General features: G+C 32.2%; 4 protein-coding genes across 4 annotated transcripts in view; 1 reads left to right on the top strand and 3 right to left on the bottom strand.

Annotated features, from left to right (window-relative positions):
- Positions 1-7,369, bottom strand: part of LOC115882141 (V-type proton ATPase 116 kDa subunit a) — a 55,634-nt gene extending 48,265 nt beyond the window's left edge. The window contains exon 1 of the mRNA XM_030900005.1: positions 7,124-7,369. The gene's annotated coding sequence lies outside the window, so the exon portion shown is untranslated. The remainder of the gene's footprint in view (positions 1-7,123) is intronic.
- Positions 7,370-12,152: 4,783 nt separating this feature from the next.
- Positions 12,153-13,462, bottom strand: LOC115882478 (ADP-ribosylation factor-like protein 6-interacting protein 4). The gene is made up of 2 exons (XM_030900551.1): positions 13,112-13,462; positions 12,153-12,651 (listed from the first exon to the last, which is right to left on the bottom strand). The coding sequence occupies exons 1-2, from the start codon at positions 13,348-13,350 to the stop codon at positions 12,522-12,524; spliced, it is 369 nt and encodes a 122-aa protein (XP_030756411.1). The 5' UTR covers positions 13,351-13,462; the 3' UTR covers positions 12,153-12,521.
- A 51-nt stretch (positions 13,463-13,513) lies between these two features.
- LOC115882479 (zinc finger CCHC domain-containing protein 10-like) lies at positions 13,514-14,086 on the bottom strand. The gene is made up of 2 exons (XM_030900552.1): positions 13,745-14,086; positions 13,514-13,685 (listed from the first exon to the last, which is right to left on the bottom strand). The coding sequence occupies exons 1-2, from the start codon at positions 13,918-13,920 to the stop codon at positions 13,532-13,534; spliced, it is 330 nt and encodes a 109-aa protein (XP_030756412.1). The 5' UTR covers positions 13,921-14,086; the 3' UTR covers positions 13,514-13,531.
- Positions 14,087-14,256: 170 nt separating this feature from the next.
- LOC115882380 (trafficking protein particle complex subunit 1-like) lies at positions 14,257-15,025 on the top strand. The gene is made up of 3 exons (XM_030900428.1): positions 14,257-14,446; positions 14,516-14,725; positions 14,790-15,025. The coding sequence occupies exons 1-3, from the start codon at positions 14,348-14,350 to the stop codon at positions 14,916-14,918; spliced, it is 438 nt and encodes a 145-aa protein (XP_030756288.1). The 5' UTR covers positions 14,257-14,347; the 3' UTR covers positions 14,919-15,025.
- Positions 15,026-16,438: the final 1,413 nt, after the last annotated feature.

The raw sequence follows: 16,438 nt of genomic DNA, 5'->3' as shown, positions 1-16,438 counted from the left end.
GGCGTCCGCGATAGCTATAAAATGAAGATCGCTGTCATTTTAAATGTAAATTTATATGAGAAATGTCATTGATCGTCATTTTCCAGACAACTGGACGCAGTTTTTTTCGATCATACGGTAGTTTCGAGATTTGAAATTTTTTGTCTTTATCAGTCTAATAAAAGATAAATTCACAAACTATGCTCTGAATTCAACAAATATAATAAAAGTGGCGGTAAGTAACGTAAAACGACGCTCTAACCTAATTAAACAGATCTGCTATCTATCGGAGTCCCGTTTTCTAATGTTAATGTTAGGTAAGTTCTTTACTTTTAATTTGAATTTTCCAATCGTTTTTAAATCTATTTAGTCGATGTGTCACTGGGCGTCGAACAAGCTGAGATTCTGGTAATTGTTTGGTATTTGTGGCTGGTTATCGATTACTGCCGACGCCGGTGGCTCTCAAAATGTTACCGTTATTTTTTTTTGTTAATTTTCAAAGATAAATAACTTGGTTATTATCAATTTATTTTAAAATTATTAGAAATGGTAAAGAGAAAATAAGTTTCTTTTGGCCAGATCTACCACCCCTTAAAATATCTGCACTTATTTCTGAGACATCCTGTATAAAAATCTGACTTAGTGTTTTATAAAAGGTCTTAAATATTCCGAAATAGAAAAAGATTTAAGTCTTTTTAGAAAAGACACAAATCTTTTTCTTTTTGGGAACAAAAATTCAAGTTACAAATCATTTCAAAAAAGGCTTAAATTTTACGTCTTAACCCAGCTTTCGAAAAATTACTTTAAATCAAATGACTAAGTTTTCTGTGAGCTTGCAGCTTTGGTTCACTAAAAATGAATACAAGTAAAACTAGCTTTCTTTTTCTCTCAAAACATGTTCTCACGTTCAATATTCGTTTAATATAACTGACTCTGCTTTATTAATCCTGAAAGGTAAGTAATTTAGAACTGCCTTTAGATATGCTAAATTTATTGAAAAAATAATAACTCTAGCACGTCAGATGTCTCAATATTAGTTTTATTTTAACAATATAACGATATTATTTTCTCATACGAGTTATTATCGACCTGACTGACCTTCTGACTGCAGACTGAAAAAAATCGACAATATTTATTCTCGATTCCGTTGTTCCCCGCTCGCCTTGACATAGAAATGTCGAGTTGGCCAGCTATACGATAATGATCTATATTGTAGCAACTATTACAGGGCTCTGACACAAGCTCTGATCTAATTTTGAACATTATATGTCTCATAATTAATTAACAGCAGAGAAGGACCTACCTGCTTAATTTTATAAATAAGAGAAACTTTCATTCTCTGTTTAAAAAATTCAGGTTTTATACAGGGTGTTTCAAAAAACATGTGCCTTCTATCCTGGGGAGATTCCTCACTTAAAAATAAGAATTATTTTCCATATTAACATAGGTCCGATTCTGCTTTGTTTCGTAGCTATAGGGGGTTAGCTACATTCAAAAGATGACAGAAGATACAATTTACCTGTCAATGACAGTAACGACAGACATCATCTGTCACTGTCAGGTAATCTCTGGTTTGACAGACTTTAGACACAAATTAGTTTAGTTTGTAATAAAAGTATAGTTTTATTTTAATTTTAAATTTTAACGATAAATTCTGAGAGAGTATTTTCAAAATTTATGAATTTATATCTAATATGCGGTATAAAATTGAAAAATAAATAATTTTAAATCATTCAGTGGTCAAGGATAGCGGTAACTGTTTTGATACAACCTCGCCAATTTATTGTTTCAATGTTTCACCTTGTCAAATAATTACCGGAAGTTGGTTACTGCCTGGATAAAGTTATGATTCCCTTATCATTTTTATACTCGAATTTATATGTATATACAGGGTATAAAGTAATAAATCTGCGTTAGTTTTTGTTGTAAAAAAAAATTTAAATTATTATTTAAGACAAAAAAATAGAACTAATACTTCTATTTTTAAATATATTGATGGAAAAACCCCGGAATTCTTATACCTCACAAGTATATAGGCCTCAGATAAGGATGCCAATAGTAATAATCTCTAAATACATACTAAAAATAATTAAAACTTCTTTTATTTCATTATTTTCCCCTACATTTCCTTCTAGAAATCGATATCTTATATATAATGCACATACATAAATTATCCCCAGCTATGTTTACTAAAAAGTTCAGTATTATTCTTCTTGTTCTTTAAATTACACTAGTAATTTTACTAAGAAAAATAAGCTCACACATGAAACGAGGTTTCTGTGAATTATGTGTTTGAATATTACAGGTAAATGATGTAGGTACTACTATGCCGTAAAGTTATATTTTACACAGTTTTGATGCTAAAGTAAATATTGTTATGATTCGTCTGATTTATTGAAATTTGCTTGGAACGTAAATATCACAGCGTATTCAGAACCAGCCTGTCGAATTTTGCACGATCATTTTTCGCATGGAAATCTGCTTATACCAATTTGGTCATCGAAACTCTGCGGTCTGGATTTTAACGTGTAAGACAGTGATGTAGACAGCATAATGGAAAATCAAATGTATTAAAAAGATATAAAAATTGTGTGGACACATTTCTTCTATGCGGTATTGCCGGATTTTGCATCAAAATTTCAAACCGCATAACTATAGGCGTTTACGAAAAATGTTGCATCTAGGGTTGGAACTTTATTTTTCACTATTAGTTTCACTACAACTGTAATAGATTATATTTAGTTTAGATATATTATAATCATTTCAGTAGTATACATGAAAATTTTTAAAATAGCTTATATTATTATACACACTTTTTCCTACAAACGGAAAAAACGGCAACACTGTATGCCGTTTTTGATTTTGTCGCTCTGTCTGTTAACCATTTATATTATTCTCTGTCACAAGCATTAAAATCCAGACCACATAAACTGGATGAACAGCAAGGTATACCAATGTAGTTAATATCAATTGTGTCCATCTTTCTTAAGTAATTATAACTCATCATGCAGTCTCAGGGCTTTGACAGAAGCCAGTATCTTTTAGCCAGACGGTTTTACGGATGGTAGTTCTTCATCTCCGATATCAGTGGTACCAAAGTTTATGGCATGAATGGTTGTCGTCTTGGCGGACTCAGTGATGAAGTGTTCTGGGATTTCCCCATTTTCCCTACAGAATTTGCATTCGCCATTATTTCTTAGCTTCAATCTACTGAGGTGTTCATTGAGGAGACAGTGTCCTGTTAAAAACCCCGTGACAATCCTAAAATTGTTCTTACTTAAATAAAGAAAAATCTTTGATCTTAAGTGTTATATGTCTATTCTGTGCTCCTGTATGGTGCCGAGTCCTGGACATTGACATAAGCGTCCACAAAGAAACTTGAAGCCTTTGAGATGGTTGACGACTTCTTTGACGAATCTCCTAGGTATACCGCGTATCCAACAAGACCGTTTTGGAAATCAAAAGGAGAACAAAATAGTCGACATTATCAAACAACAAAAATTAGAATATCTGGGACACATAATGAGGGACCCAAAAAGATATGGTCTAATTGATACTCCAGGGAAGGGTCTTAGGTAAAAGAGGACCTAGAAGGCGCACAATCTCCTGGTTGAAAAGAAGAACTTGGTTTTCCTCCTCAGAACTTGGTTTTCCTTGTCTATAGGAGGATTATTTAGAGCAGCAGCCAGAAAAGTTCGAATCTTTTTGTTTATCGCTAACCTCGGGATAGACACACTCAGAAGAAGAAAATATATAAAAATAACAAACAATTGACAGAAAATACATTCTAATAAGTAACACAACATTGGAAATAGTAGAAGAATATATACAGGGTGGTCCGAACTGTATACCGGAAACTTCGGCAACATATTCTGCAGATAAAAGTAAGTAAAACAGTTCGTATAAATGTATGTCCTAAAATGCTTAGTTTCAGAGATACAGGGTGTAGAAGTTTCATTTTTCTTTCGATTTTTTCCAAATAATTTCTGAAGTAAAGTTAATATTTGGATAAAAATTGGTGTCTGGGAGTTTTTTGACATGAGAAATTTGATTTTGATGTCAATATGACTCCTACTAGTAGAGGGCGTCACCTACAGTTTTGGTTTTGGTTTCACCTACAGTTTGGGGGTGACCTACAGTTTTGGTTTTGGTTCTGAGGTAACACCTCAGTTTTGGTTTTGGTTTTGGCTTGGGGTCACGCACCTCAGTGGCGCAGGGTTTTCGCGCTTCAGAGGAGGGCTGTGCGAGTTGTCGGAGGATTGGGCTACAGGGATGATTGCAGGGAAACCTTTAAAATGTTAAATATACTTACTCTCCCAAATCTTTATATATTGGAAAATCTATTATATGTTAAAGCCAATACGGAAAAATATCCCACAAATGCTCAGCACGGCTCTCATGACACTCGTAGGGCGGAGCACCTCAGTATCCCTATACATAGATTAGAAAGGTCTCGAGATGGACCTAGATACTGGGGTGTGAAGTTTTACAAGTTTTACAACTTCCGGATGGGTATAAACTATTGTCCGATAGGGTGTTTAAGGGCAGGGTTCGTGGCTGGTTACTTGAAAATCCACTGTATGACTCGAGGGAGTTTCTTTCAAGTGATATACATATTAATCTCGCTTAATGGAAATTCCTTCTACAACAGAATGTGGGAACTGGAAACTCCCACCCTATGTTTATATTACAATGTATTAACTAGAGTATATAACTGTCATTGTATACCCATCTAATATGATGGTTTTAACTTTATGTCTTTTGTGTTAATTTTTAAGTTAATTGTGTTTTATATATGTATTTTATTTTATATTTTGACTTATGTACGCCACTATTTGTATGGTATTGACATCAATAAATTATTCTATTCTATTCTATTCTATTCTATATGTGTTTTAACTGTTTTGAAGTGTAATACCGAGCGAAAAAATATACATCTCTGTGACTTTTTACGTAAAAAATATCTCTTTGTAAAAATCGCTACGAGCAACCGTTCTTAAGATATTTAGAATGGAAATAGTCAATACATGTCATTATTGACGAAAAATAAACACGTTGAGTAGATATAGTTATTTCACTGAAATAATAAATTTGGGAATTTTTTATTTTTTTAAATTAATCATAAATTCTTCTGCAAAAAATGATGATAAAACAGTTTCTGTTGAACTTTTGACACAAAAACATTTCAAATTGAAGATTTCAGTCTAATAATTATTTAGTCAACACGTTTAATTTATGTCAATGATGACAGGTATTGATAATTTCGATTCCAAATATCTCGAAAACCATTACTCGTAGCGATTTTCACCAAGAGACTTTTTTCACGTAAAAAACGTCGTAAATGTATATTTTTTTACTTATTAGTTTTATACAAGTACGGACGAAAAGTTATTACTCTTCAAACCAGTTAAAAAATATGTAGGTGGCGCCCTCTACTAGTAGGAGTGATATTGACATCAAAATCAAATTTCTCATGTCAAAAAACTCCCAGACACAAATTTTCATCCAAATATTGACGTTACTTCAGAAATTATTTGGAAAAAATCGAAATAAAAATGAATCTTCTACACCCTGTATCTCCGATATTAAGCAATTTCGGACATACATTTATACGATTTTTTTTACTTCTTTTTATCTGCAGAATATGCTGCCGAAGTTTCCAGAATAGAGTTCGGACCACACTGTAGATATACATATGTGAGGAAGGCTATACCATAATTGGAAATGGTTGAATAAGCTGAAAATGATTATGATGATGAACAAAGAATTGAAGTTTTTTTTTCAATAAAAATTATCAATTAATTAGTTTCTACTCTAAACTTGACGAAAGTATGATTATTTTCAAAGATTTAGTGTGACACAAAACTTTTGAATTTACGCGTAAAAATGAATATTTGTTTGAAATGTTTCTAAATACGCTACAATACAAAGCATCAATATGACGCACAATAGCATCAAATATAAAATTGCATTTATTTAAACGTATTGAAGCGTAATGAAGCGAAAAACTGCTTTATAACCAGGAGCGACAATCAAACAAATCGACATTTATTTTTTCCTCTAAATGAAAACAAGGCTGACCTGGTTGATAGTTATCTCGTTATATTTGTAATTAATGTTATTTTTAACCTTTAAAAATAATTACAATACAAATCATACATTTTTATGTAGTCTGGATGCGGTGCCAAATTTTTTCGAACTTTATTGTGAAACCGTGTTCGACGGAACATTATAGTGTTTTATTTGCATTTATTTTGGTGTAGGGTTATATAAATAAGAATTATTGATGTAATTTTGGTATATCGATCAAAATAAGTAAGGAAAATGAAAATTCAATAGACTACTAAGTTATGATTTTTTTCAATTTTCCTAAGTTATACCGGGTGTTTTTCAAAAAAGCTCACCCCTATAACTTTTTTATTGTTTCAAATAAAAAAAAACTAGATTTGGTATGTTATGTATATGACATAAATCAGGATTGACTGACGTATTCAATTAGTTTCGGTCAAAAGTGGACAACGCTGTGCCGGTCAAGGTTAATCACGTGACTAAAAGTTTATTTGATATGAACTATATGTATATTTAAATAAAATTGAGCATATTATGGTACACACATAAATTTACAGGGTGTTCTGATAACTAAATTCTTTATAAAACTTTATACTTGGCATTTTAACATTCAAAATATGAAATTTATGATACACATTTTTGTTGTTTTTTTTCCTAGGGAAACTGTATTTGTCTGTCACTATTTTACTTATTTTTGTAATTTAATAGTGATAAATATCTGCAAGAAAAATTGAGCATTAGTTGAAACAATATATCTTATTAATTTAAGTATCGGTTAGTAATTTTATGGCATGCGTTCCTTCAAATCATTGAACAGAAAATATAGCATTCTATATGTAAACAAATTTTGTTTGAAGCATCCTGTATGTTAAAAGGCGCGCATTCTGTTGCTACATTTTTTGTAAAATTATTTTATCACTAAACGAAACAAAACAGAAATATACAGTATAGACTAATATAACAATCTTATTTGAATTTGATTTCTGTTAAAAAAGTTATTTAAATTTTACATCAAACACCGCTTATTATTTAATGATGGATTGTTACGAACAAAATCAAAACAGATAGTACTCACCTAAGCTCAAACAACGTGGATATAAAAGAAAACTACAATAAAAAAACGAAAGAAAAAAAATCAGCCGGTAAAAACGAGAGAAAAATTGATTTTTTTCTAACCTGTCCAAGCGATATACATAAAACAAGCGACGCTACGTAAAAAAATAAAAACTAAACTAAAAATGATAGGTTGGACGCGAATGAAACACGCTTCCGAACGAAAAACGCGCACTATCTACGATGGTGACCGCGCGTTCTGCGGCCGCTACGCTGCCAGTTCGATTTGAACGGCGGCCATTGGGCGCGCAGGTGGACGGAAAGTTATCGATGCGGTCGTGACGGACCAAAACCGCCGACAAAAAGAGGCCTTACAGCTTATGACTATGACGTCATGGGAGTAGGCAAGGGGCAAAACCGCTAAATGTGCGTCCAGACCTGACGAGACGAGAGCGAGACGAGCGCGAGACCACAGTTTAAAGAATATATACCAGTTGGCTTACTCTAAGGAATTATATTGTTATTTTGACTTCAAAGGCGGCCCGTGACCCTTAGAGGTGACAAAAAATTTTTACGTTTACCGGGTGCAGCGAAAGTGCTATTTTATCAGTCAGAACTTATTCTTAATCTAAGGTAAGAACGCTGGCCGTATACGAGGGATCAACTAAAAATACTAAGAAATTTTTTTATAGAAAGTCAAAACTGTATTCCGGAAACTTCGGCAGCATATTCTGTAGATAAAAATAAGTAAAAAAGTTCATATAAATGTATGTACTAAAATGCTTAGTTTCGGAGATACAGGGTGTAGCAGTTTCATTTTTATTTCGATTTTTTTCAAATAATTTATGAAGTAACGTAAATATTTGGATGAAAATTGGTATCTGGGAGTTTTTTGACATGACAAATTTGATTTTGATGTCAATGTGGCTCCTACTTGTAGAGGGCACCACCTACATATTTTTTAACTGATTTGAAGATTAATAACTTTTAGTCCGTACCTGTATAAAACTACTGAGTAAAAATATACATATACGACATTTTTTACGTAAAAAAAGTCTCTGAAAAAATCGCTGCGAGTAATGGTTCTCAAGATATTTTGAATCGAAATTATCAATACCTGTCATCATTGACATAAATTAAACATGTTGACTATAAATAGTTATTAGACTGAAATCATAAATTTAAAATGTTTTTGTGCCAAAAGTTCAAGAAACTGTTTTATCATCATTTCTTCGCAGAAAAAATTATGGTTAATTTAAAAAAAATCCCCAATTTATTATTTCAGTCAAATAACTATCTACTTAACATGTTTATTTTTTTGCAATAAAGACATCTATTTCCATACACACATACATATTTCCATGAACACATGTAGATGGCGCCACCTACAAGTAGGGGTCATATTGACATCAAAATCAAATTTCTCATGTCAAAAAACTCCCAGACACCAATTTTCATCCAAATATTGACGTTATGTCAGAAATTTTTTGGAAAAAATCGAAATAAAAATGAAACTTCTACAACCTGCATCTCCGAAACTTTTATACGAACTTTTTTGCTTATTTTTATCTGCAGAATATGCTGCCGAAGTTTCCGGAGTACAATTCGGACCACCCTGTATATAATATCCATACTATCTCATGTTAACATTACAAAAATATCTTTAGCTATATTTTTTGCCTGAGTGAGGATTTCTCAGACGAGAACTTTACTACGAAGGGCAACGTCCTCAATTTTATTTTGTCTGTGCTTAGAAAACATATTTTCTTCCATTATATCTTGGAAAATAAAACGGTCGGGTCGGGTTCGGTTCATTTCCAAGAAAAATCGTTCGATGATGATAGCAGGCGAATACCACGAATTTAGAAATATACATAGGGAAAATCGTGGAAAATGAAAACGTAGAACGACGTTCCAATAAAATAAAAATCCTGTAAAATTTCATTTTATAGAATTTTTCATCCGATTCATTAAAAGTTTTTACTTTTTTCTCAATAAAAATGTTTATTATTTTTTCGGCTCGATAAAAACTATATAAACTTTTCCCATTACAAAAGCTACTGTGATGCTACTGTGATTTTTTTTGGTACACAGTATTTTAATAAATAGAGTAAAATATTTTTTTGTATTGCTTATACCGTATGATCGAAAAAAATGGCGTCCAGCGCGCAGCGTCCAGTTGGCTATAGGAAATGACGATCGATGACATTTTCCATATAAAAATCTATACTAATTATCTAAAATCCTTAAGTGACTCGATCTCAAACCACTCAAACGTAAGAAGCTCAGTTTTGGCATACAGGTTGATTCTAAGGTGTACAGGTTCGATAAGAAGAGATTTTTCGAAATTCCAGTTCCAAGGGGGTGAAACCACCCCTCAAATATTACAATATTTTTTATTTAAAAAACGGTCAAGTTTCCGAAAAAACGCTTAAACACGTATATTTTATTTTGTTCTTTTTCATATTTTAAGATTTTTTAAAAATGTATACAGGGTGTTTCGAAAAATCTGGTCATTGCGATTAATCACGATCCTGCTTAAAGCGCTTGACGTAAAAAGCTGATTTTTGGAAAACGGATTGACTTTAGGATGTAGAGGTTCGATAAGGGAATTTTCGAAACTCGAATTCTAAGAGGGTGAAACCACCCCTCAAATATTAGAATATTTTTATTTAAAACCGGTGAGGAGTTTTTTGGAAAACTCTTAAAACACGTATATTTTATTTTGTGGTTTTACATATTTTAAGATTTTTTAAAAATTTATACAGGGTGTTTCATAAAATATGACCATTGAGTAATCACAATTCTGCTTGAAACGGATTGACTGTGGGGTCGTGTAGAGGTTCGATAAGGAGTAGTTTCTCGATTCTCAAATTCCAAGAGGGTGAAAACGCCCCTCAAATATTACAATATTTGTTATTTAAATAACGGTTATTCTTTCGGGAAAACGCTTGGACACGCATAATTTATTTTGTTTTTTTTACATATTTTGAAATTTTTTTAAAAATCATACAGGGTGTTCCAAAAAGTTGGATAATTGAGTAACCACGATTCTGCTTAAACTGCTTAACGTAAAAAGCTTATTTTTGGCAAACGGATTTTTCGAAAGTCTCATTCCAACGAGATGAAACTACCCCTCAAATATTGCCAAAAGTTATATATATATATATATATATATATATATATATAAGAAATTTATTGGGCAAGTCCACAGAAAGATTAGTCATGATACATGACTAAAACATGACTACCCGTAGACACTCAGTGTTTCTGCCTTCCGGCTTCATCAATACGGGAGGAATCAGCAACGATGAACTAGCGATCCACAAAGAAAAAGAGAAAGAAAAGGAGAAGCAAACGAGGCACAAAGGCGCCATTTGCAGCTGGTCCGGCAGTAGCATACAATTTGAAGCGTTACTACCGAAACCGCCGCGGAGGCGTTCCAACACACTCGCCGCTATCACCCTGGCCCAGAGAAAACAATAAACAAGGAAGTTATCGTGGAAACTATAAAAAACGAAGAAAGAAATTTATTGGGCAAGTCCACAGAAAGATTAGTCATGATACATGACTAAAACATGACTACCCGTAGACACTCAGTGTTTCTGCCTTCCGGCTTCATCAATACGGGAGGAATCAGCAACGATGAACTAGCGATCCTGAAAAAGAAAAGAAAAGGAGAAGCAAACGAGGCACAAAGGCGCCATTTGCAGCTGGTCCGGCAGTAGCTTACAATTTGAAAGCGTTACTACCGAAAACCGCCGCGGAGGCGTTCAACACACCTCGCCGCTATCACCCTGGCCCAGAGAAAACAATAAACAAGGAAGTTATCGTGGAAACTATAAAAAACGAAGAAAAAGAAATTTATTGGGCAAGTCCACAGAAAGATTAGTCATGATACATGACTAAAACATGACTACCGTAGACACTCAGTGTTTCTGCCTTTTCTTTCTCTTTTTTTTCAGGATCGCTAGTTCATCGTTGCTGATTCCTCCTGTATTGATGAAGCCGGAAGGCAAGAAACACTGAGTGTCTACGGGTAGTCATGTTTTAGTCATGTATCGGCTTCATCTTTACGTGGACTTGCCAATCAGCTTCGTTTTGAACTTTCCACGCGATCCTGAAAAAGAGAAAGAAAATATATATATATATATATATAAATATAAAATATAAAATATATAAATATATATATATATATATATATATATATATATATATATATATATATATATATATATATATATATAATATCGCCATATTGTTTTTTCTTATGCTGACGTAAATGTGAAAATTTTTTTTCCAGTTTGTAGAAATTCTTGTTTTGCTTTATCATCACCATTACAAATGATTAATTCGACACGAACAAAGTCGCGTGTACACGCTAGTATATTTTATAAAATACCTCTGAATAATTTACTACCTAATAAAATTTGAGCAAAAGGCTCTGTTGGAACATCAACATTTAAATTAATCAGCAATGTTTTTTAGTTAATCCAATAATCTTATTTAAACATCAAAAGATTAGATTTTCAAAATACATTCACCATTTTGTCATAAAATTGTATATCAAAATTTTCTACTAACCGGAAGAAAATCAGAATTTTTTAAGATGATTCAAATTATGTACTTAAATTTTGTATAATATAAAAAAATAAACAAGAATTCATAAGGAAATTATAGCGGAATCAAAATTTATAGAAAAATGTGTTTTTTTCTATACTGGACACTATTACAAAAAAATTGACCAACTCCATTTTTTGTGTGCATAAACTCTAGTGATATTACACAATTGTTCAAGTCCATCTGTAAAAAAAACAAAGAATACACGTAAATAATACATTTTGTTACTATTGAACTTGGTCATTTTCTCTTCTGTACCAACAATATACAATCTCCGTCTGCTCTAAGAAAATCATTATTTTTTGAAGAGGATTCAAATTACTTAAATCTACAGAGAAATGTATGTTTTGAACAACAAAAATGGACATCAAAAGTGTAGTGTCATCAACAAAAAAAATGACAAAGAAATTACAATAGTAAAACAACTAAACAAAGATAAAAATGTATTTATTGTTTAAATATATGTATAACAGTCTAAAATATTAAATATACCTATCTAGAAAAAGTTACCCTATAACAGTTAAAAAATACGTTAAATATAAAATTCCAAGCAAAATTTGGAAAATATACCTGAAGCAGCAAATTGCATTAATCTAAAATCAGCTTCAGATCTTAAAAATTAATACCATCCAATCTACAGTATGATCAAAAACCTTTATGATCGAGCTTTGACTTCATAGAACTTTTTGATTTCATTATTTGATGCTGATTGCCACTAATTAAGGTTATTTGATAATAAATAAATTAATATACAGCTTAAACAGATGCATACATTCTATACAAAAAAGGAAACTCTTGTGCTATTTAATGTTTTGTTTTAATTTTTTTTGGAAGTATTCGCCATCGCCTTTAGTAGCCTGTTTGTTAATCTCTATATGTTTGTCTTTGCTCACTATCTCTTCTAATACTTCTCCATCTCCTTTAATCAATCTGAAAATAAGTAGAAATACAGAGAGATTAGTAATACCTTATGATTGAACAAAAACGGCGTCAGCGATGGCTATGAAATGACAATCGATGACATTTCCCATATAAATTTACATATAAAATGACAGCGAGCTTCATTTCACAGTCATCGCTGACGCGGTTTTTTTTGCGATCATTCTGTATCAAAGCAAATACCATACAATCTAAAATAAAAAACGGCATCAAAGATAGCTGTGGAATGACAATCAATGGTAATTTTGGTGAGGTCAAGCCCTACAGCTCATTACCTGGCCCCCATTACTCTTCTATATTTTCTAATAACACTAACTGCCTTTAATAGCCTTAAAAAAAATTTTATGTCAATTTTCAATAAATGACATCTAGAAACTGGCCTCGCCACATTTTTCCTAAATTGTGATCCCCTAGCTGTCTTTGACGCCGGTCCTCTTCAATCATACAGTACCTGTATCTTCCAGTATCTTCACAGAATACTCTTCTAACAACATTTTGTTGTTTCTCCCAATCTTCCTTCCGCATGGGAGCCATGGTTTTTGATTTTTCCATCAACTCAAGAGGAATATCGTTTGATTCATTATCTACTTTGTCCTCATTTTTCTTTAGCTTTTTATTGGTTTTGCTTTGTTCAGTGTCTTCATAGTACACCCTCCTAACACTATTAGCTGTTGCTTTTGATTTTCCCATTAACTCAATAGGAATATCATTATCTACTTTATCCTCATTTTTCTTTAGCTTTTTATTGGTCTTGCTATGTTTGTCACTTTTGTCTGAAGTCTAAGCACAAAAAAACAGAACTGTAAATTTATCAGTTGAACTATAATATAGGAATAATGAATACTAGGTACCTTTTTCGAATACTTATTTTTTATTCTTCTCTTTCTTCTTTTGCGTGGTCATTTTCTTTCAGTTTCTCTTTTAATTTTCGTTTTAGCAGAGCTCTATTTTTCTTCATTCTCCTACGATTGTCATCGGTCGATGATGAACTTGAGCTACTATTACTACTACTCGAACTAGAACTACTACAAAAACATATTGAGTATAGGTATCTCGAATCAATAAAATCTTGAATAATGTTTACCTAGAGGTGCTGCTAGAGCTCGAACAAGGTTCTGATAAATCAGATGAACTAGAAGAACTGCTGGTACTAGACGAACAATCACTTTCCGAGTCAGAACTAGATGAACTATCAGAACTGCTACTATATTTCCTTTTTCTTTGATTGCTCTTCGAAATTGTTTTCTTTCGTTTCTGCATATTTACCTTAGAAAATTACAGTTAATTTATTCAATTTTCATAACTGCTTGATCTTAATTTGAAATGTTTTCGTATTTATTTTAATTTTCACAACAATAAACTAAAGAAACAAGAAATGTTAAACACAATGTTAAAAACGCCATTTTCATTTCCAATCATATTCTTCTCTTTTGATTGGTTTTACGGCTCAAGCTGCCAGGACTATACGGCCAAATCATATTCCAATAATACTAGTAGAAATAAATATGCCTTATAGCCCTAATGTGTCGATTCTTGAAAAGAAGACCAGAAACTAGGTTGAGGCCTGACATTTTTAAGAAATGTCAAAATCGCAAACTAACCATAATTTTAACCCAACAAAGTTGTAATTTTATTTTTGTGGAAAAAAAGAATAAATATATTAGAATATATTAGTTATATTATAAAAATGACTGTTCATAACATATACATTTTTGATAAACAAGGCAGTCTGTTATTTTATCAAGAATGGAATAGGTTGAAAAATTCAGGAATGACTAGAGAAGAGGTAGAAATATTTTAATTAACAATTTAAAAGGTCTAGTATATTATATTATATATAGTGGTATATTTTCAGGAAGCTAAATTAATGTATGGAATGTTATTTTCATTGAAGTCGTTTGTAAATAAGATTTCTCCGTTGGATACTAAGGAAGGTTTCTTGTACTACAAAACATCAAAGTACACTTTGCATTATTTAGAGACCCCATCTGGTTTGAAGTTTGTTTTAAATACAGATAATCATTCCCAAGGAGTGAGAGACTTGTTACATCAAATATATAAAGAAGTAAGTCATCAGAATTAGCATGTAGGTTTTAATTTAGTACCTCAATTTTTTTCTTTTTTTTTAGATTTTTGTGGAATATGTAGTGAAAAATCCACTGTGTAGTTTGAACGAACCCATCCAATCAGAATTATTTAAAACTAAGTTAGACGCTTATATAAAACAGTCCTCTGTGTACCTGACAAAGTCAATGTAATTATTATTATATTAGTTGTTATTCTATTTATTTTGTGTTTAAAATATATTTAAGTATGTTATGTACGTTTTGTAATTTTCATTAATAAAGATATTTATTTTACAGACTCTAGGATTTATCACTTAAAATTTTTTGAACTTAAGTAATATTCCATTTCTGCAATGTTTTGTAAAAAATTCTAAAGAATCTAAGAGTCATTTTATGTAAAACTGGCTAAGTATTTTTACATAAATGAAGAAGAAAATTTAAGATAAAGGATTATACTATATCCGTATAGTAGGACATTTTTAGACAACTTTATTTTTAAGATTATGATGGTCAAACATCAACAAAATATTCCTAATGTTTGAACTAAATGTTCTCGAAAATAAAGACATAATTTAAATTCCGTTACAATACAGAAATAAATTGAAGTTTTGTGATTAGTGATATATAATTTATATGGTTTCGTAACAAATTACTCGCTATTTTATGGCAAATGCTGAAGCTCTGCAATGGCTCTGCAAACCTTAATCAAAGCACGTGTGTTTGGAATTTTGGGTGTGGCTTAATACGACAGGATCGGTTTGGCAATTAATGCACAAAACGCAACAAAATAAAAATATTGACATATTTAAAAAACAAATGAATATTTGTTAACTTTTTAATGACTAGCAGGGCCTCTAATGTTTGTTCGCACAGTATAGTTTTTACTTAGAGTCATTGCCATTACAGAAAATGTTCTAAAGGGGGATGTTTTGTTGCTACTCGTGGAGGTGCAATATATTGCGACTAGGCTACTCCATGGCTACCCAACATGATTTTTCTCCATAGAGAAATGACCACAGATAAATGACTTATAATATAAAATTTTTCTTATTTGATAAATGTCATCAATCGTCATTTTTAAGCCAACTTGGCGCACTTCTCTTTCAATCATACGCTATTTGACTTTTTCCTTATTTTTTTTTGTTCATTTGTTAGCTGTCACCAAGGCGTTGTTTTTCTCGACAACTCCCTGATGTTCGCCTTTGAACTTGAACCATGAACCAACGACGCCGAACGCGACAACTCGGACGCATTTGTCGCGGCATTTGAACCCCTCAGGGCGCCGCGACGCTCGTCCGCTTTATCGCCGTCGCATCAGTGCTTTGCGGAGCGTCGTCGCGCCATGTTGTGGATTTTGCGGCGGACGCGCGTCGGCCTTACGTCAGCGGCGTCGCTCTTGAACGGCATCAACAACAACGGTAAGTTTTTCGCACCTGAAATTATTTTGAGATATACAGTAGTATATAAAAAATATGGTGTGACTCCTCATATATGTTTTTAAGGCAAAAAGTTTATACAGGGTCCGGCAATAGTGCGTCGGGCATCTGTATACAGCTCCTATAATAAAAACGTTATGCTTTTTTTTGTTTATGTTATGAAATTTTGTTCCTAAAAAAACGAGAGAAAATGAAAGTGTAAACCTAAAGTATTTATTAGGATGTATTTCAGGAAAATAGTTTAACTTCTACAGGGTGGCTTAAAAAAGTGTGAGT

Source organism: Sitophilus oryzae, unplaced genomic scaffold (assembly GCF_002938485.1).
Source record: "Sitophilus oryzae breed Bouriz unplaced genomic scaffold, Soryzae_2.0 scaffold_177_pilon_pilon, whole genome shotgun sequence".
NCBI lineage: Eukaryota > Metazoa > Arthropoda > Insecta > Coleoptera > Curculionidae > Sitophilus > Sitophilus oryzae.
The sequence above is the reverse complement of the archived record's forward strand: the minus strand, read 5'-3'. Positions and strand labels throughout refer to the sequence as shown.